At 39.3% G+C, this 20,170-nt stretch overlaps 2 protein-coding genes across 4 annotated transcripts in view; one reads left to right on the top strand and one right to left on the bottom strand.

The window, feature by feature from the left end:
• The window catches only part of LOC123877493 (protein Skeletor, isoforms B/C), a 64,729-nt gene extending 56,094 nt beyond the window's left edge, over positions 1–8,635 (top strand). Inside the window, exons 9-15 of one of the 3 annotated variants that reach the window (XM_045924291.1) lie at positions 1,554–1,748; positions 1,995–2,117; positions 3,654–3,813; positions 4,342–4,535; positions 4,764–4,991; positions 5,947–6,078; positions 6,174–6,304. In XM_045924291.1, coding sequence (XP_045780247.1) covers positions 1,554–1,748; positions 1,995–2,117; positions 3,654–3,813; positions 4,342–4,535; positions 4,764–4,991; positions 5,947–6,078; positions 6,174–6,176 — 1,035 coding nt within the window. In that variant the 3' untranslated portion in view covers positions 6,177–6,304. Of the gene's footprint in view, positions 1–1,553; positions 1,749–1,994; positions 2,118–3,653; positions 3,814–4,341; positions 4,536–4,763; positions 4,992–5,946 lie in introns of all 3 variants that reach the window. The other 2 variants (XM_045924290.1, XM_045924289.1) reach the window with 2 other exon arrangements.
• Positions 8,636–9,208: 573 nt separating this feature from the next.
• On the bottom strand, positions 9,209–16,423 carry LOC123877529 (ankyrin repeat domain-containing protein 65-like). The gene is made up of 9 exons (XM_045924332.1): positions 16,236–16,423; positions 14,646–14,845; positions 13,922–13,955; positions 12,306–12,438; positions 11,663–11,753; positions 10,574–10,722; positions 10,206–10,344; positions 9,923–10,043; positions 9,209–9,346 (listed from the first exon to the last, which is right to left on the bottom strand). Exons 1-9 carry the CDS (start codon positions 16,421–16,423, stop codon positions 9,223–9,225), a joined length of 1,179 nt encoding a protein of 392 aa, XP_045780288.1. The 3' UTR covers positions 9,209–9,222.
• Positions 16,424–20,170: the final 3,747 nt, after the last annotated feature.

The following is a 20,170-nucleotide window of genomic DNA, read 5'->3' as shown; positions in this document are numbered from 1 at the left end:
CATAAAAGCCACAGTTAGTTAGTCTTTGGTGTATTTCACATCAAAGTGAGGGGTTATTATGAAAGGTTACAGAGATTTGAGCCTCTCAAGCCTCAATGCATCACTGAACTTTCTGCGGGAATAATTGGGGAGTGTATTTATAATGTAATGCTCAGAGTAAGAAGTTTGTTCTTTACGCCGGATTTCATATTTTATCTTATTATAGAATGTTTTAAATACCTATATTCCGCATCGACCAATAATAAACGAATAAGTAATGAACAGACAGACTTAATATTTCATAAGACCCAGTAAAGTAGGTATTCTAGGAATAAGTATCTAAAACCAGTGTTTCAATTTCAATACATTTGTTTTCGATTCAGGGTTGGTAAGCATTTACTATCAATCTTGTATCATGCCAAGGATAATAAAGTATGAAATTTTAATGCTAATCGTATAAAGTTGTCTCTGACCCGGTAACCATATTGCGCGGCGACCTATCGGACGAGGCCGGGCGTAATCTAATACTATATGATACATTAATCCAATTTCTACGCCCAGATTGTTATCAGAGACGTAATGTTTAGGCCTCCTTCACATTGTAAGGACAACTTCTCAGTTATAACTTGTCTATGGAGTTTCAAATCACCATCGCCAGCTGACTGTTGTGCAGTTGGGTGTCAGTTTGGTAAACTTCGCACACCTTTGAAAACATTACAGAGAAGTTCAGTCATGCAGGTTTCCTCACGATGTTTTCTTTCAACGTTAAAGCAAGTGATATTTAATTGTTTAAATGCTTCGTTAGATAATTTTTATATAGGTATGAATAATTACAGCATTGACAGGGTTCAAAAAGGTGGAAGGCGACAAGACAAAGTTTTCCAACAAAAAGTCTTCAGTGTGAAGCTGATAAACCACTGTGAATACCCCCCGTACCGATAATCTGAAACTTAACAAACTACCCGTCACATCCCCATAACATATTGCGTACCGAAATATGTGCATTCAAAAATAACTCTTATTTCTTATGGAGTAGAAAAGAAAATGTTTTACACATATTGAGATAGCTTGCTTGAATTAATTTGTGTGTTGTTTATAATAATTTAGACGAAGAGCTATAAATCAATAAGAGACTAACTAAACCATAATAGAACGGTAGAGTCGAGTCTTTTTTGGTATAAATAGCGATTAAACGAGCAGATAGGTCACCTGATGCTAAGTGATATATTACATTATATGTATTAGTATGGATAGTATGAATGAGCGTTCACAAGCACCTGATGGAGTTGTAATAGATTATAGCGCCTGTATTTTAAGTGGTGAATTGGTCCTTCAATTAAAAATAGCCGATTTATTATAACAGGCGTTTCAAAACAAATACTAATAGAATACAATAGAACATATTTTTATTCAAGTAAACTTTTACAAGTGCTTTTTAACCGTCAAAATAATTTACCATAAGTTCGGAATGCCGTTCCCACCGAGAATAACCAGCAAGAAACTCGGCGGTTGGTCTTTTAAAGTGTTCAACAGTTATCGGACAGTCAAAACTGTAGGTGATTGTTAATTCGCAGGAAGGTACCAACTCAGTGCGCATGCTGAACGCAGCGCTCGTGAACGGCTACTCCATCGTGACGTACCAGCGCCCCCTGAAGGCGGCCGACCACCTGGACCTGGCCGTGCTCACCAACGCCACGCAGCCCATCATCTGGGCGATCGGACCCCTCAACTCCAAGCAGGAAGTGTCTTACCATCAGCACTTTACCAAGGTAAGTGCTGATCATTTTATTCCTTTTGTTTATGATAAAACATCAGTACGAAATCGTTATCACTACCTTCTGATAGGTTTTAACCGACTTAAAAAAAGGAGGAGGTTTTCAATTCGACTGTATGTTTTTTTAATGTAGAAAATGAAGGGTTCTCCCGGCAAACGGAAACGCTTGGCTGCCTTACCTCGTTGAATGGGCTGACTAATATGCAGAAAAATACTTCTTACACGTTGTAACTTTGAACAGGGCGACAAATTCATCGAGTTCGGAAGACCACCGCTGTGGAACTGCCCCATGCCGGAAGAAGAGGAGCACAAAGCGCCAGAAGTACACCGGGTCACTCCCACCAGACCGGCCGCCCAGGAAAATGTAAGTGTTTCAAAATTTATATTTATAATTAGTTACATGATACCCGCGACTTTGTCCGCGTGGATTTAGGTTTTTAAAAATCCTGTGGGAACTCTTTGCATTCCCTCTTTGTTCTTTAATTTTCGGCGAGCTACCTCTGTGCCGAATTCTATCATCCAAAATCTGACAGACAGATACACTTTCACTTTTATAATAAGTATTAAGTGTGGATGAGTTTTTATCAAAGTCCTTAATATAGTCCAAAGTGATCTCTAGCATATTTTGACGCAATTAATATGATAGAATAGTTAATGATAAGTACCTATTTATACAATTGGTTGATACTATTATACTATTAGTTTCCTCTTGAAGTGAATCATGAAGTTATCAGTTAATGATAGAGCCTATGTCAATATAGCCTGTGTAACAACTGCCATAATCGTAATAATCATAGTCTAACGAGCTGCAAATTAGCTGGTTACAACAAAAATAGTTATTGTAATTTCATAGTTAAATTGACATTAATATACCTACATTATTTAAAACCGATCCTTGTTAAATATTAGCTGGTTACCGTTAAGCACATATTTCAAAGGCATTTAATGAACGTAGATTTATTTTGCCACAAATGAGTCATTCGGGAGCCGAGATAAACTTTTGTTAATATTTTGGCTCAATCAAAAAGATATTAAGTTATATCCCTTGAAAATGACAGCAAAGTTGGTATTTCCAAATTTCTGAGCAAAATTGAGCATTTATGGCGTTTATCAGCAGTGGATATGTAAATGTGAAGGTCGCACTGCAGCGTTCTGGCATCCTCGTATTAGCGATTTATTCAAATTTGAACATTTCACGAGAGTCTGGCTTTACGCGATGTCGAATAAAATGAAAAATTTACATACGTCGAGATCAAAAGATTCAGGATCCTGCTTTATATCCTTTGTTATCTTATGTTAATTATACTCATATAATAATGTGATTTTATGTTATAATCTGCCTTGTTAAAGGGGCTATGGGTTATCATCACCATCATCATCTCATTACAAGCCCTTTACTGAGCACGTGTCCCTTCTCAGAATGAGCAGGACATAGTCCACCAACCTGCAAAAATGTGTATTGGCAGACTTCACACATCTTTTTGAGAATATTATGGAGAAATCTCAGGCATGTAGATGTTTTCCTTCACTTAAGCAACAGCTATTTAATAGCTCAAAACGCACGTTTAACTCCAAAAGTTAGAGAAGCGTGCCCGGGATCGAATCCCGGACTCTACACATAGGAAGCCACTATCATTATTTTACCATCTTAAAAGTATTGTAGAGTCTTTAATATTGAATTCTCTCTCAATCATAAGATTACAATGAAGGATAACATCGTATAATTTAAATCATATCTACTGCATACTCCGGGAGAAGTTATTTCGCACTATACAATCATGCCGCTTTGAGACAATCATATTAACAAATAGATCGATTAATCGCTCACTGCCCAAGTAAAAGTTCAACGATCTCTTTACGCGATTCTTCACGTATTGTAAATTTGTTGTGTGTGGTGCAGGCAGCGATCATCAGACCGAACCCGGTGCCCACGCCGAAGCCCGCGCCCCGCGTCAAGCCGTGGGACATCCCCGGCATCCAGTGCTACGAGCCTCCGGATGGTGTGTTCTACGCGCAGATGGGGCCCACCGGTGGGAAGCAGGGCTACCCCGCTATCACTGGTAAGACTGGTCCACAGCTGGGCGTAGGTCACCTGCAGGGACCTCCGTACGCCACGGTCCTACACCGCCTGAACCCAGTGGCTCTCTGCGAGTCTTTTGATATCGTCTGTCCACTTATTGCGGAGTGTTCTAACACTGCGCTTTCCGGTGCGAGGACGCCATTCCAATTCTAGCAGCTTGATCTGTTGGCTTTTTAAACTATGTGCCCTGCCCATTCCACTTCAGCTTCGTAACCCGTTGAGCTATGTAGGTTAATCTGATTCTCCTACGGATCTCCTCATTTCTGATTTGATCACTAGCTAGATTCGCTAGCTTCTCTTAGATGGAATTTCTGGAAATCCTTTTTTATCGGAGGTCTAAATTATAGAAAGAAGCTACATGCAAAATGTCAACTTTCTAGATCCAGTAGTTTAAGCAGTTCAAAGTTTAGAGCAAAACATCCATTTTTGCATATATAACATTTGCTTGCCTTGCCTTTTCTTTGTACACCTCAAATTATAAAACCTCAACATTTTTCTTTTTTGTCAGGTCACGTAGGCTGGGGCATATCCTGGTACATCAACGGTCTGCTGATCCCCGAGGTCACCGTGGTTCGCGGCAAGAAGTACACCTTCGTGGTGGAAGGCGGCTCCGACCCCGAGGTGCCGGCGCGCTACCATCCCTTCTACATCACCAACGACCCCGTGGGAGGTTACCACCATAAGAGTGACGCAGAAAAGAAGGTTCGTTGGAATCGTTTACTTCTAACTGGAGAGTGACCAGGCGCAAGATAAACAGCTTTGTGTGCTTTTCGAAGCGAAGCGGTGTAATAATCCAACGTCCAAACTCTTGTCTGGTGCAGAATTTCTTGCCAAAAACCTTAACTTTTTTTGGACCTTATAATCCGCAGCAGAATAAATTATACAGACGAGTTAGTCAAGTAGTCCTTAAGATTTTTTTTTAAATTTCAGGGTATAGAAATCTATGCTGGAGTACGACGCACGCGCTCCGGAGAGTTGATCCCCACCGGAGTGGGTCGCCTCTGCAACTGGACCCCTGACCAGAATGGTCCTGAAGCTGATGAGTACCCCAGCTTCGGAGCTTACCAGAGATCCCTGACCCTCGTGTGTGAGGAAGGCAACCCAGGAGTAGTCACTTGGACCCCCGACAGGAACACCCCGGACACTGTTTATTATCAGGTAAGGGCGAATAGAAAAGTAATTTGAGTTGAGTTCACGAAAGTAGAACAGTGTCGGTTCGATGCGGTCAAGTCATTCAGGGGACCAAAATGGCGTCGCAGTACTCTCATTGTTATAAATAATTTTTACAATGCACCAACCATTAAATCGTGATAATTAAAGTTAGCTTGTTTTAACTGTAACGGTTGCTCCCAAAGAAAGTCGTTTATAACGATTCAATAAATTGACCCCGCTTCGATTTAGGACCCCTCGCTCAGTGACGTTATATCTTTGCCACGCTGATTCTACTTTCGTGAGAAGTTTAGTTCCCTTTTAGTAGCTGTTCTTGATTCTGTTTCTCATTTTTCAAAATTGCAGCATGCTAAAATTTTAAATTCTTTTGTAAAAAGTTCAATTTCAACAGTTCTGAGGTTTTCTGGTTCACTTTCTCTAATCTTCGATATCTATCTTCGATAGTCAATATCTATCTGTAAACAATCTCTCGTTATAGTTTTCGTGTAAAAATACTAATATATTATTATTCTTAGTATTCAGTTTAATAGAATCGAACACCACATCATTAACGATACTATTTTGTTCGAAAATTATTATTGGTAATAAACATTGATTGATAAACAGTGCATCTTGAACATGCATTAACTACTTTATTAATAATTCATACACATTAAACATAACAGGCATTATTTATGTACATTTCAGTCTCATAAGTTACCGCGAATGTATTTATCTGATTTGCATTTACTTTATACATTTTCATCCTCAGGAATGCTGCGTGTAATCAGCATTGTATGTATCTGTTGTATATAATACTCACTATATTTTCTGTTTCAGCCTTTCAAGCCTTCTATCGCATGAGGTTTACTGTTTCTAATTATTTTCATCGGTGATAGCTGATATAAAAATATGTGATTTTTAAATTTCAAAATCACACCCTAAATATTTTTTTCTGTTCTAGTGTTTCACTCACCGCCATCTCGGATGGAAAATAAACGTGGTAGACGAATGTGACATTACAGAAGCGGAAGAGAGTAGAGTCGTTGAGACCTTAGATCTTCCCGAAGATCTAGCCAGCGAAGAATCTATACAGGTACAGAACCGTGTGAAACCAGATGTAAACTTTTTAAATCAACGCCAAAAAGTTGAGAAAATAATCAATACGAAACAAAATTATAACGATTTCAGTAGCAATAAAGGTGACGGCGGCCTCGCGGGGGAAATATATCCGGAACCACCAAGAAACATCTATCCCGGCGAGCAAGAGTATGAATTGCCAATAACCAAAGTACAAATCAAAAAAGTCATCGAAGCAGTGGAAAGCTTGGAAGAACATATGAAAGAAGAAATGAAAAGAAATGCAACGAATCCACCGAAGTTATCACAATACCAAGTACATGAAGATGTCAAGGAGCTGTTCGTGCCGGAACAACCGATAAGAGAAGGAGACGAATATGTGGTTGATGTGGCGAAGCTACCGGAGAGCTTCCTGTTGCCACCCAATTTGAAGCCTCAGACCTTACACAACGTTCTACGTCCTAATTCCCCGAACAAACCCATGGGAAATATGCGACCACCATTCCGGAGACCTGCACCTCCTGAGATAAAGTTACGGAGACCTTACCCGATGCATCAAATAGGAAATAACCCTTATCCTCTGCCAATGCCTAATCCGCATGGACCTTATGGGGGATCAAAGAAACCAAACAAATATCCTAATAATCGCCCTCCACCGAACATGAATAGGCCTCCACAGAATAATATTCCACCTATGAAAGCAATGCCACCTCTTCATCCACCGAAAAATATTATGAATCGTGGGCCTCCGAAGCATACACAAAAACTACCTTACCAACAAGGACAGCCGATTATAATGGGTAAACCAAATCAAAACATTGGAGTGCCATCTCAAAGTCAGACTTTGAGTTTGGGTCACACTGACTTAATTGCTAATCAAGTAGTGAAAAGTCAAATAACTCTACCCGGAGCCAATGAACCAGTAGCCCAGCAAAGTGCTCCTCCCGTGTATTTCAATAAGCCAGGGCAAATCATATTAGGGAAACCTATGGATCATCCATTACCGTTAGATCAGCAAATGATACCAAACAAACAACATATGATTCATACGGTACGAGTAAGTTCTACTCCATTGTCCGAAATTTTCCTCCATTCATCGACCACACGCCCCAAACAGAATGAAAATACTTACATCCATCCGCAAACTGATATAAAGTCATCTGACTTTATTGGCCAATCAACTGACTCTTCAACATTTACACCTGCAGTCAATACAGGTTTTAAACCAGACTCTATTGTAATTGAAAGTGGTTTCAAACCTATAATTCGGGAGCCTTTGATGGCCGGTGTGGACAAAATAGCAGATTATCAAGGAAACAACGTAAACAGAAGAGAAGATACAGACGTCGAGGAAGATTATGATGAAAATCCTCAATATATTAACACTAATCATGCTTATTCTAGTGATAAAATAACTGAAACATTTGAGCCAATGTTCATACCTTCTCCTGAAGATCACTTGCTATCGAACGATGATAAAACTAAGGAAGTATTCCCTAAAAATCATGCCAGGGAAGATAGACCGCATCCAGTATATGTGAAAACTCAAAATGAATTGAACGCTCTATTTGGTAAAAAAAATATGAATCGCGATGTTCCGAGCGATATGATGATGGAATCAGACAAAGTGAGTCCGCAGTATTTACCGCCCGCTTCAAAAAACTCTAAAGAACATGCACAGAAATTAACATCAGAACAAACATTCACAACTTACGACGGAAAAACTGTTTCGGCTGCATCCTTAACCAGTGTACCAGAAGTAAAAACTAGTCCTAAAATATTTTCTTCTAAACTCCCGGCAAATACAGAACTGCTTCTCAAGACGCCACAGTTTGGACCTTTTAAAGGGGAAATCCCACCAGTTATTGCGGAACATATTAAGAAAGATACAACAAGCGTTCCTGCGCCCGTATATAAAGATACAAGAACAACTCATTTAAAACTTGTACAGTTCTTACGTAAACCGGACTCACCTCCAGTAGATGACTTGAAATCGGAAGCAAGTGAGATAACAGAGGAAAAAGTGGAGAAGGAATCTAAAAATGATGATGATGATGATGACGATGAGGAAGAAGAAGAATACGAAGAGGACGGGGAAGAAGAAAATAGAAGACGTCGCAAAAGAGACACGAAAGCAGCACAATTTGAAAGAGATATTGCACACGAAGAAACAACAGTTACAAGTAAAAAAGAAGATGAATCCATTAACCACATAGAGTTTGATCTCACAAAATCTGCTCCCAGAGCTACGAGTTATCTGTCAAAGTATTTGCTGATTACTACATTCTTGCTAAAGTTCTTTTAAATTTCACTAAGACTATTTATTAATTTATTTATTGGATTAAATTATTGTGCCTTGCCATTGACTGCATTTGGTTGATTATAATACGAGTAAATAGTATTGTATGTAAGTATTTTAGCTGTGGGTGTCAAAAGTCCTCGCATTCGGCTGCTTCTTGACTCAAACCTCACTGTTACCACTTTTATATTCGTAATGCAATTCGATACTCTGTTAGATTTAAGGTTTTGTAAATATTTTTTTATTTTTAATAATAAAACTAGTGTAAAATTTTCATGGGTGTTTTATTTATGTCTTTCTTACGTATACAATAATATGTATTTACAAAAATCATTATTTTCTAGTAGTTATCTAGAGTTGAGTCTATTTATTTGAAAATTATTTCACTTTTCATAAAGTTTACGCAACTGTAACACTTTCAAAATAATAAAGTTCTATTTATATGGATCTACTAATTTATTATTAATCTAAATAATATATAGAAAGAAAAGGTGAGCGACTGACTGACTGATATATCAACGCACGACACAAACTCATAAACGGATTAGGCTGCGCTGCAGGATCGGATTTTTTGCGCAATGGATCAGCCTGGCTGTCCAGCGCGGAAATACAGCCAGCACTTTCCTACATAGGCATGATTTCTACATTAAATAATAATTAGATAAAAATAGGCTTTAGATAATACGAGATACTTTTTACCTACAACAATTTAAACAATCTATAATTTTCTATTCTTACTCCTAATGCTAAAAAAACTTGATTTTAGCCTATTTACAATACTTATACATAGTTACTTAATTTATTGTTTACCTGTTTATTTGCTTGACTTTATTTCCGACAATCCTGCGAGTTCAGTAGTCGTTATTGCTTCATCAAGTTGTGGAAAGTGGATATCTTCTTGGTGAGGCGCGTGAAGCTGGCGACCACCTTCCCGTGCTGGTACTGCGCGTCCACCAGCCGCAGCACCGACTCCCGACGACGACCGCTGCAGGCAACAGACAATTAGCACTATACTAACTAATCTATTTAGTAATTAACAACTATAGCCTAGCATGGATGCCTGGAGGCGCCATCTCACTTTTGTGACATGAAAATCTAGCCAAGATGGAGATTATAATGAGGAGTGCTCTGAACAGCTGTTTGACCTCTTTCCAGCCTCTTTTCTCTACAACCGCACCGCACGCCACCGCAAACAATTTCACCCTCACCACCTGAGTGCCTGGTGCATTTCAACCACCCGTTGTGCCAGACGCTTTTTTCCTCACACATGCAAACTGTGGAATCAGCTCCCATCGGCGGTGTTCCCACTACATTACAACGTGGGGTTATTCAAGGGGCGGACCAACAAATTTTTGTAAGGCCGGCTACGCATTGGCGGTACCTCTGGTGCTGCAAATGTTCATGGGCAGCGGTAATTACTTAACATCAGGTGACCCGCCTCCTCGTTTCCTCACTATTTTATTATTTAACAAAAATTGAAATTACGGCATGCTGTGCAAGTTTTGATGGCAGTGCTGCCCTGTAGATTCTTTGCCATAGACTTACAACAGTTGACACTTACTGCCTATCCTGCAGCAGCCTCGCAGCGGCTGCGATGGTGAGCTGAGCTTTGTCCGCGGCCTCCACGTCACTGCCTCGGTGCACCAACTCCTTGATCACTTCTGTTCTTGCTCCTTGACACACTGTCATCAAAATGCCTTTGTTATTTCTAAAATATTTTACTGGTTCTTCCTTTCTGAAAAAAATCAATGTGATGGTTTGATCTCAACCATCACATGAAATCGTCAGGACTTATGACAGTAATGAAGGAACGACGGGAGTGAGAGAGGGAAGATATACCTTACCAGCTCTAAACAGAGGTGTCCACCCGTTGCTGTCCCGCACAGTGACGTCACCACCGCGGTCCATCACAAACCTCACCATGTCCAGCTCGCAAGAGTCCACCGCATAATGTTCCACGCGGAGCTGATTGAGGTCCCTGGCCTATTCCGAAATAAGGACCAATAGATGATAGTTCACAAAACCACGTATAGGCTGCGACAGGTTGAGATGGCAATCGGGGTATGAGGCAGGGGCCGCCCCGTGCACCCGCATGTCACCGCGCTCGCCCGCACTAGTTCGGCGCGCAGGTTCTGCCTGCCATTTCAACCTGTCCCGTACTATAGGTACGTAATCAAGTGCTCATTCGATATCAACAAGTGGCATGTTAGACCTGGAAGTCAGCGCCCTTCTCCAGCAGGAACTCAGCAACAGCGACGTTAGCGGACAGCACAGCGAGGTGCAGCGGCGTCTGCCCCGTGGACGAGCGCTGCTCCACCTCCGCGCCGGCGCACACCAGGTACTTCACCATGCCCAGCTCACCTGGAGGACACAGACACATTCATCGTGTGACAGCCTAGAGAAAGATCTAGAAATTACTCGTGTGCACCTAGCTGTGTTGAGACAATTTAGTGATAGCAAGGTTCCGCTACTCGAAACCAGGATCTCTGCTTAGACAATAGAAAAGGAAGAAAAATGAACCGCTAATATTAGAGCAAGACAACACATCTGTCAATGGATAAGAGTAACCTTGCGATCAGTGTAATATTATTTTATTAAAAAGTAGGGTTTTAACCAGGCATAGCATATTTTAGTACATAGGGACCATAAAAAATTGTAAAATAAAAGAAATAAAGAAATAAAAACAGACTTCAATAATCATAAACTCACATATTATACACTCTTGTATACATAATAATATTCGATAGTAAATTTAATTATTTTACTTTTTAGTGTTTGTGGTTAATTGAGTTTTTTTATTTTTTTATTTTTATTAATCAACAATGTTTCTGATACGAACCGCTAAGGTAATAGAAATAGAATGCTCTACCGGTGTCCCGATAACCTGCCACGGACTGATAACCGAAATACCTTCAAAGCAAGAGTATCACACTAATCACATCACATCACACTAATATTATAAAGGAGAAAGTTTGTATGTGTGTGTGTGTGTGTGTGTGTGTATGTTTGTTACTCCTTCACGCAAAAACTACTGGACTGATTGGGCTGAAATTTAGAATGGAGATAGATTATACCCTGGATTAGCACATAGGTTACTTTTTATCCCGGAAAATCAAAGAGTTCCCACGGGAATTTTAAAAAACCTACATCCACGCGAACGAAGTCGCGGGCATCAGCTAGTATAATATATAGGGATCCTCGAGGCGAGCACGCTCCAAGCTTGACCTCATCATTCCTCTTTTAACATGATTATCGTCAGGTCGTCAAGCGAAAAAAAAAAAAAGTTTCTTCACCTTCTTACCTTTTCGCACGGCGGTTGCTAGAGGCGTATAACCGTTGTTGTAGTTGATGACCGATATCAGCAGAGGACGCTCCTCTAGCATTTGTTGTACCTGTGCAACACGCGAATTACAGTGTTAAATGTGGATGTATAGTTAGTAGCATTTAGACAGAGATCAGCAAATCTTATCCAAAATACCACAACTACAAGGGATTTCGTGCCAGTACGATGCCGTGTAGAAATCAAAGAAGTATGGGCTTAGTGATAACTGCCATACCCCTTCCGGGTTAGCCCGCTTCCATCTTAGACTGCATCATCACTTACCACCAGGTGAGATCGCAGTTAAGGGCTAACTAAACTTGTATCTGAATAAAAAAAACTAAAAATCTAGAGCAGGATTTGCTGGAGTGACGAGGCGGGGGATATTTTTTAAAGGTAAGTATAATGTTTTCAGTGTATGTATGTGAGTTTTTGAACTCTACCATAACTTCTAAATGCCTGAACAGATTTGTATGTATGGGGTATCGTTGAATTATTACAGCATTCCCAATGACACGTTTTCTTATAGTGGTCAGATATTTCTGGGCTAGATTTTTTGGAATAAAAAGTAGGTATTCTAAGTTCGTCTCCACGACGCGATGCAAGCGTATGGCTTGGATGTTACCTGCTTGAGGTACCCGCAGCGCACCGCCATGCACAAGCAGACCGCCGACGTGCCGTCCGTGTCGGTGTTGGTCCGCGTCTCGTCCGACCACGCGGACTCCAACCAACTCCCATGCTTCGTTACTCCAGCTGTACTGGGGACAGTCACCTCATTTATCTTCTATGTATACAGGGTGTAATCAAAATGCTAGCAAAAACGAAGACAAGTTGTAGTACTGATTACTGATGGATACCATAAGAAAAAATTTAGAAAAAATCCTGTATTTTTTAAAAAGTTCACAATATATTGCAAATAAAACATCTGACTAACGCTACAGGTAAACAAACGTTCTGTAAATAGGCCACTCAAAGTCAATGCCGTGTCGAGGTTCGATCCCAGGCACGCACCTCTAAGGTTTCAGAGTTACTACATGCAGTATACTCACCAACTTGGATTCTACCCACAAGGGCGTTAAATAGGGGATAAAAGTTTATATAAAAGTCCACCATTTTTGCAGTTATATTCAAAAATCCTTTTCAAGCGAAGGCAGGATGGGTCAGCTATTTCTAGTATTATGATTCCAATCGAATAATTGCATCGGTTCTGAGGTCGTAAATCATTTAGGTCCATTACCGACCAATCAGCCGAGTGGGGTCAAGGTTTACTCAATAAATTGATAGCTGTCGGCGAAAATTATCCGCGTACAGGTACCCTGCAAGAGGTGCCTCTACCTTGGTAATTGTATTAATACTAATTGAAGTAATATCGAGAGAATATAGACATTGGTTGATTGAATTCCTGTTATTAGATTTTCCTAATGGATCCTTAATTTATGATTTTGGGCTTTACTTAGACTTGAGCGTGTTTGGAACACTCGTAGCTTTAATCACCACTGATGATCATTGTTTGATCATCAGAAAGTGTACAATAGTACTCAATTTGAATAAATCACTTTGACTTTGATTGTAACATTATCAAGATCAACCCATCGTCGGCTCACTACTGAGTACGAGTCTCCTCTCAGAATGAGAAGGTTTTGACTGTTTTTTATTACGCTGGCCAAGAGCAGATTGTTAGACTTCACACACCTTTGAGAACATTATGGAAAACTTTTAAAAATCCCGTGGGAACTCTTTGATTTTCTGGAATGAAAATTTGCCTATGTAAATTTCCGGCACGCAAGCTAGGTATTTCTGTATCAAATTTCATATAAATCGGTAAAATGGATGGGACTTTAAGAATCCCGTAGGAACTCTTTGATTTTCATAGGATAAAAAGTAGCCGATGTCCTTCCCCGGGATGTGAGCTAACTCTGTACCAAACTTCATCAAAATTGATTAAGCTGTTGGGCCGTGAAAAGCTAGCAGACAGACAGACACACTTTCGCATTTCTAATATCAGGGATCATGGTTGAGTGAATATTTTGGCGGACATTTTAACGTCTATAAGTGCATTTTGTAATAATTTTTCATCAAACGAGCTTACAGTCCTTAATCTACGTATTTTAAGCAAGCGTAGATTCTTAAACAACATAAACCTTTGCTTAGCATCAAGAAACACTCGCCCTTCAGTCGCTTGTTCAAAGAATCTCCGAGACAAAGGCTTTCTTTTCCACTCCATTGTGTAGTCCGATGTACGGGCCGTCAGCTTTGTCCTTTTGCGATTCATTTTCTTAAATAAAAGAGCACATTATGCGATTAACGACTTTCTGTCTTGTTACAAACACATACTTGCTTAGGCTGAGTATCAATTTTTTTTTTATAAAAAAAATATCGAGCAAACGAGCAGGCGGGTCACCTGGTGTTAAGTGATTACCGCCTTCCATGAACATTTGCAGCACCAGAGGTACCGCCGATGCGTTGCCGGCCTTTCAGGAATTTGTTATAATAATATGAATAGCTCCATGCTGTAATCTAGTGTGAACACCGCGAATGGGAGTTGATTCCACAGTCTGCATGTGCGTGGAGAAAGGATCTGGTACAGCGGTCGATGTGCAGCAGGCACCCAGGTGGTTAGGCTGAAATTTCTTGCGGTGGCGTGCGGTTATTCGGACGAGAACATTCGTAGTAGAACAAAAGTGACTGGCATAGTTCTGGAGAGGTGACCGCATAATTACCAGTAAGCGCAGTGTAGGACGATCTCCAGCCTGCTGGACCGAGTGATGTTTCCCTTCATAGTTAAAGCAAGTGATATGCAATTGCACCAAACTCCGCAAAGTTAGAGGTGCGTGCCCGGGATCAAATCTCCGACCTCCCGAATAGGAGGAAAACATCTTAACCACTGAGATATCGTGACTCTAAATCTACTTACAAGGAAGTAACTCGCCAATTTTTTAACCTTTGTGCCATGTTTTACGCTTACTTGAACCCTTTTTCTCGTCGTTTTCATCCCCTCGACCTGCCTCTCCTATGAGTTCGTAAACCGTTTTCTCGTCTCCATAATGCTGTATAAGTGTTTCCGCTAAGGTGGCTACAGCAGTCGCCTTGATGAGGACTCGCATGCGGAACCTGTGCGGATGGCAGGGCGCTAGCTTGTCGATTGCCTTTGTGGTTTTGCCGCCACTGAAAATAATTAATAATGAACGATGACCGTACATTGTACCGTGGTCGTACCCAACGAGTGTCAACGGGACTCTACTATAGCCTGCGCTATCCGTGCGTCTGTCTGTCCGTTTGTTTATCAGCTGTACCTATCTCATAAACCGTAATAGGTAGTTGAAATTTTCGCAGAGATTTTGATTTATTCAATTTAGCCTGTACCTAAGTGATGAATGATGCTGCGGTCAGAAGCGGGCTAACCTAGAAGGCATACAAAAGTTGTTTGCTTGGGAATCAGGAAATGACAATTTCTACAGAATCTTTGGTCTAGATTAGTGGGAGGCTTCGGCCGTGGCTGCTTACCACCCTGACGGCAAAGACGCGCCGCCAAGCGATTGAGCGTTTAGAGTACATCGATGGTTAGAGTACGATGACGCGTTGAAATCGTTATTCGCGCATCGAAGTCGTTACTTGCGCATTGAAATCGTTATTCGTGCATTGAAATCGTTATTTGAGCATTGAAATCGTTATTCGTGCATTGAAATCGGTATTTGAGCATTGAAATCGTTATTCGTGCATTGAAATCGTTATTTGAGCATTGAAATCGTTATTCGCGCATTGAAATCGATCGCTTCCATAGACTGCATTGTCAATTATACAGGTGAAATTGCAGAATAAACCTGTAACCGCTAATTTCAATTTCGTTTTATCCGCCAGATCAAATTTGGAAATAGTTAAATTAAACAGTATTTACATTGTAAAGCCTAATTTACACGCTTTTATACCGGGAATTAGCCTATTAATAACCGAAGCACGTATCGTAACCAGTGACCGCTGGCTGGTAACACGGCTAATTCCAGCCGGTAACAACAAGCGTGCGAGCGTTGACAGCTCATTAATTAGCTCGAATTGAGAACGAAGGTGCATAATACATGCTCCAGCATAATGTAGGCAATCAATAATATTGATTGTTTTCGTAATAGTATGGTAAAGGGTAATAGTATATTATTATATTATGTCCACGGCTTTGGTCGTGAGTTTAGGTTAAAAATTATTTTACTGGGTATGAAATTCAAAATTATATTTTTATTTCTATAAATACGCATAAAAGTTTTTGATATCGTGCAAAATGTCGAGATAAATATCCGAGTACGGAACACTCGGTGCGCGAGTCCGACTCGCACTTGGCCGGTTTTTGTTTCTAGTACAAAAAATACATACCTAGTGGTGATAGCCTAGTGGCTAAGAGGTCGTCCTTCTGCTCGGGGGTTTGGGGTTCGATCACATCTCTAACTTTTAGGAGTTGTGTGTTTTAGCAATCAAATATGCAAAGGTAACCTACAGACAGATAGACTGATACACTTTCGCATTTATAATATTAGTATGGGTGTATGAAGAAGGCTACAAAAATTACCAGTAAACCAGCACCCAAGGTGGAATCTTCTCTTTCTTCTCCACTCTGTACAGCAGTTGGTTTCGCAGACAGCTGTAGAGGCCGGCGGAGAAGGAGAGAGTGATGTCGCGGCTCGTCCTCCCCTCCACTGCTGGAGGAGGCGGCTTCCAGCTGCAGAAGTGATGCACCAAGGATTGTTGAAGACTCATCTATACATGAACATCGTTACATTATTATAATCTGCGGGAAAATATTTTCATTTTCGTCTCCTTTATTTTGTTACTAGGTATAGATGATGCCCGCGACTTCATGGATGTAGATTTTTTTAAATCCCAAGCGAACTCTTCAATTTTTTCGGCATAAAAAGTAACATATGACCTTTCCCGGGATGCGAGTTGTCTTTTACCAAATTTCGTCAAAATCGGTTAAACGGATGAACCGTGAAAAGCTAGCTGACACACAGACAGACACACATTCGCATTTATAATATTAAGTATGGTATTAAGCACGTGTTTTAATATCCCACCAATACAAAAGTGAAATAAGCCTTAATTCCTCACCAGGTGGTAATGTATAATTTGGTAAAGGAACTAATATCTACTTACCATGAGCGAATGCTTGGCCACTAACCAAGCAAATCCTACACATATAAACATTCGAGTTTAAAAAACATTTTTTAAAGTCGAATTACCAGTTCTCGTCTGTTTGTTAAGAGAGTGACCAAGAAACTAAAATGTACCTATTGAACTTTGTTAGATCAATATTATTTCCAAGGTGGAAGTTCATATTATACATATATCAATCTTTATGTTTAGACATCACTTTGGTGCTAGAAACAAAGAAACAAAACCCATAAATTACCTTATCAAATAATAACCCATAATTACTACTTCAGGATGATAAAAACAAAAAAAATATGGTTTGTAAAGTGATATATTTATTTACACAAGTAAGCACATAATATGCGTATAAATAAAACATTTTCAGATCAGATCACTATTCAACTGTTAGAATAGAATTTATTTTATTACTTACAAAAAGTCAATCCTTCTGCCGAGAAGAACCACCAAGAAACTCAGCGGTTGCTCTTTTAAAAAAATATAATTATATTTCTAAGACGTGTACATTGCAGTGCTTTGCATTGGTTGGAGTGAGTTTATTTTATTTTTCACTGATAACGCCCGCAACTTTTCCGCATGCATTTAGGTTTTTAAAAATCCCACGGGAATTATTTGATTTCCCGGGATTAAATGTAGCCTGAATCCGTCCCGGGGATGTAAGCTATCCCTGGACCGACTAGCTGATGTCCGCGACTTCATCCATGGGTTTAGGTTGTTTTAGAGTTCCATGGTAACTCTTTGCTTTTACATGATAGAAAGAAGCTAATATCCATTTATGATATCTCTATACTCGTCAAAATCGATTAAACAGGTGGACCGTGAAAAGCTAGCCGACAGACGGACAGACAGACAGACACACACACTTTCGTATACAATGTTACTTAGTAGGTATGGATGTTATGCTTTTCGTATAAGCGTACCAAATAGCTTGTGTAAAGGCAAGTCTAAAATTGAGTGTGGAATTTCATTATACTTGGAGTCCCTGGAAAAGACGTTGTCTCTGAAAACTAATAGGTTACCTCGTGACGTCATCGACAGCCTGCAAGCACTTAGCGGCTCGCGGAAACATAATGCATCTTCCTCGAGCTAAACTTCGTAATATACCCATTATCTAGTGTCTAAAGGTAAAGCACTCAAATTATTATCTCTGTTGCATACTTACTCCACTACACTTAACTACCTGGTTGGTTTAGTCGCAGGTCACTCTGGTTTCATCATGATCAATCCACTACTGAGTAGGTACGGGTCTCCTCTTAGAATGAGAAGTGTTTGGCCAGAGTCCACCACGCTGGCCAAGTGCGGATTGGCAGACTTCACACACTGTTGAGAAACTATGGAGAACTCTCAGACATGTATGTTTTCTCACGATGTTTATAATATTTAATCTTTTTTAGGATTCCGAACCTCAAAAGGAAAAACGGTGAGATGGCCTTGCCATCCGTCATACGGTTTTATGACTGTCGGAAATTTGAAGCCTTGCTCTTAAAAACAAAAATCTCGCACGAAAAGAAATAAATTAGTTAAGATTCTGAGTAATTGTAGGAAAGGAAGTATAAAAAACAAAAGGGCAAAATAAATTGCTCTAAAGCTAAATTGCGTTAGGGTCGGTCATAAATTAGATAAAAGTCGTAAATTTTAACTTAGAAATCTCTACAAGTGTACAAAATTGTAATCACGTGTTATGAGAGTGGTCTAGGCAAGGCAAGGGCGTGAGAAAGTAAAAGGTACGGCCCATTAAGGGAAGTTTGAAATACATTTTATTTTCAGCCAATTAGCCATCAGCCAGAGAAATTCTGTGCGCAAGAGTGAACCAATCAGAAACCGAAATTTCGCTGGTTTTTTTTTTGCATTTCAGATCATGGGCGTGGACAAAGACATCCGTGTGGACGTTTTAAGTCTACACTGGGGGACCGAGAGGGACATTCGATTGAGGTCTGGCTCAACGTGCAGTAGAGCCTAACAGTGAATATTAAGTGTAGAAATATATTGAAATTGTGTAGTTTAATGATAGTAAATTATAAATAGAATAAAATAGTGTGTATCCGGACCAGCAGAAGCTGATATATGGTGATGTACTAATTTACATTTAATTTTAAACTAGATTATTTGAAAATCAGTTCCAAAAATCTTGAGTAAAGAATTATTTTACAAACTAAATTAGAGATGATATTATTATTTGGATATTAGGAGGTGTTACAATATTGTGTATAACTATTAGATTTGCATCCAAAATTATAGAAATGGGACATTTCTCTTTGTGGAACTAGGATTCAAATATATCTAGAATAAATAATGAATATATTATAATTTACGCATAATGTGTGTCCTTAAAATTTACTTTATTATAGAAGTAAGAATTATAGATAATATCTCTATTGATTATGTGGGCATGTGTGTATTTTAGATAAAATGATGTACATAATATTATATAAAGCCGAAAGGGTTTTTTTGTTTGAATATTTGCTTTTCCCTTTCAATAATTAGTATGGCTTAGGAAGCAAATATTCGGCCGGGAATTAATTAATGTAATAAAGTTACTTAATTTCCAGTCTAAATAATAAATTCAGTTTCTCTTCTATATTTGTTTTTAAACTGAGTGAGTAGTAGAAAATCTATTCACCAGTAATAAATTATATGAATATTATTTTCCTCTTTTATTGCTATATTTAATTATACCTATATGAAGTAGTGAATATTGAAAGGAGATTCAAGTTAAAGATTTATTAGTTATGGTTCATTTGATTTTTTGATATAGCTCAAACTTAAGTCACATGTGTGCATATTTAATTTGATAACCTTCAATATTGACTTTCTCTCTCTAATACTTACCTAAATAAAAGTACTTACTATGGAACTAAGAAATACAAATTTCTTCCATCTTACATTGAAATTAGTATTGAAATTGAGTAAATAAAATAACGTCATTTAGTGGAAGTTGATCACAAAAGTTAGGACGAAGCATCATTATCATCATCATGATCAATCTTTTATATGGTTATGAATGAACTAGAACATTTGAGAGAACTCTAGGGATGTGAAATTCTCACGATGGTTTTTCCTTATACTTCTATTTTCACAAAACGATTAGTACCTAATTTACCAAGAATGCTCTACACTACTAAAGATAATAGAGTTGGCTGGGTTCGAATCTCAGGCTAAAGACAAAGGGACCTTTTTACTTTCGAGTCATAGCTAAATTTCATCTACTTACCCCGAACGAGACAATGGAGTACACGCTGCCTCCAGAGGGCAGATGGCGAAGCAGGTAGGTACCTTTTTTTTATTGTGTACCGATCCTTCCCAAACAGCATTTTAGGTAACATTATCTGTTAAAAC

The sequence above is a fragment of the Maniola jurtina genome, chromosome 24 (genome assembly GCF_905333055.1).
Source record: "Maniola jurtina chromosome 24, ilManJurt1.1, whole genome shotgun sequence".
Classification (NCBI taxonomy): Eukaryota; Metazoa; Arthropoda; class Insecta; order Lepidoptera; family Nymphalidae; genus Maniola; species Maniola jurtina.
Note: the sequence above shows the minus strand (reverse complement) of the source record. Positions and strands in the feature narration are given on the sequence as shown.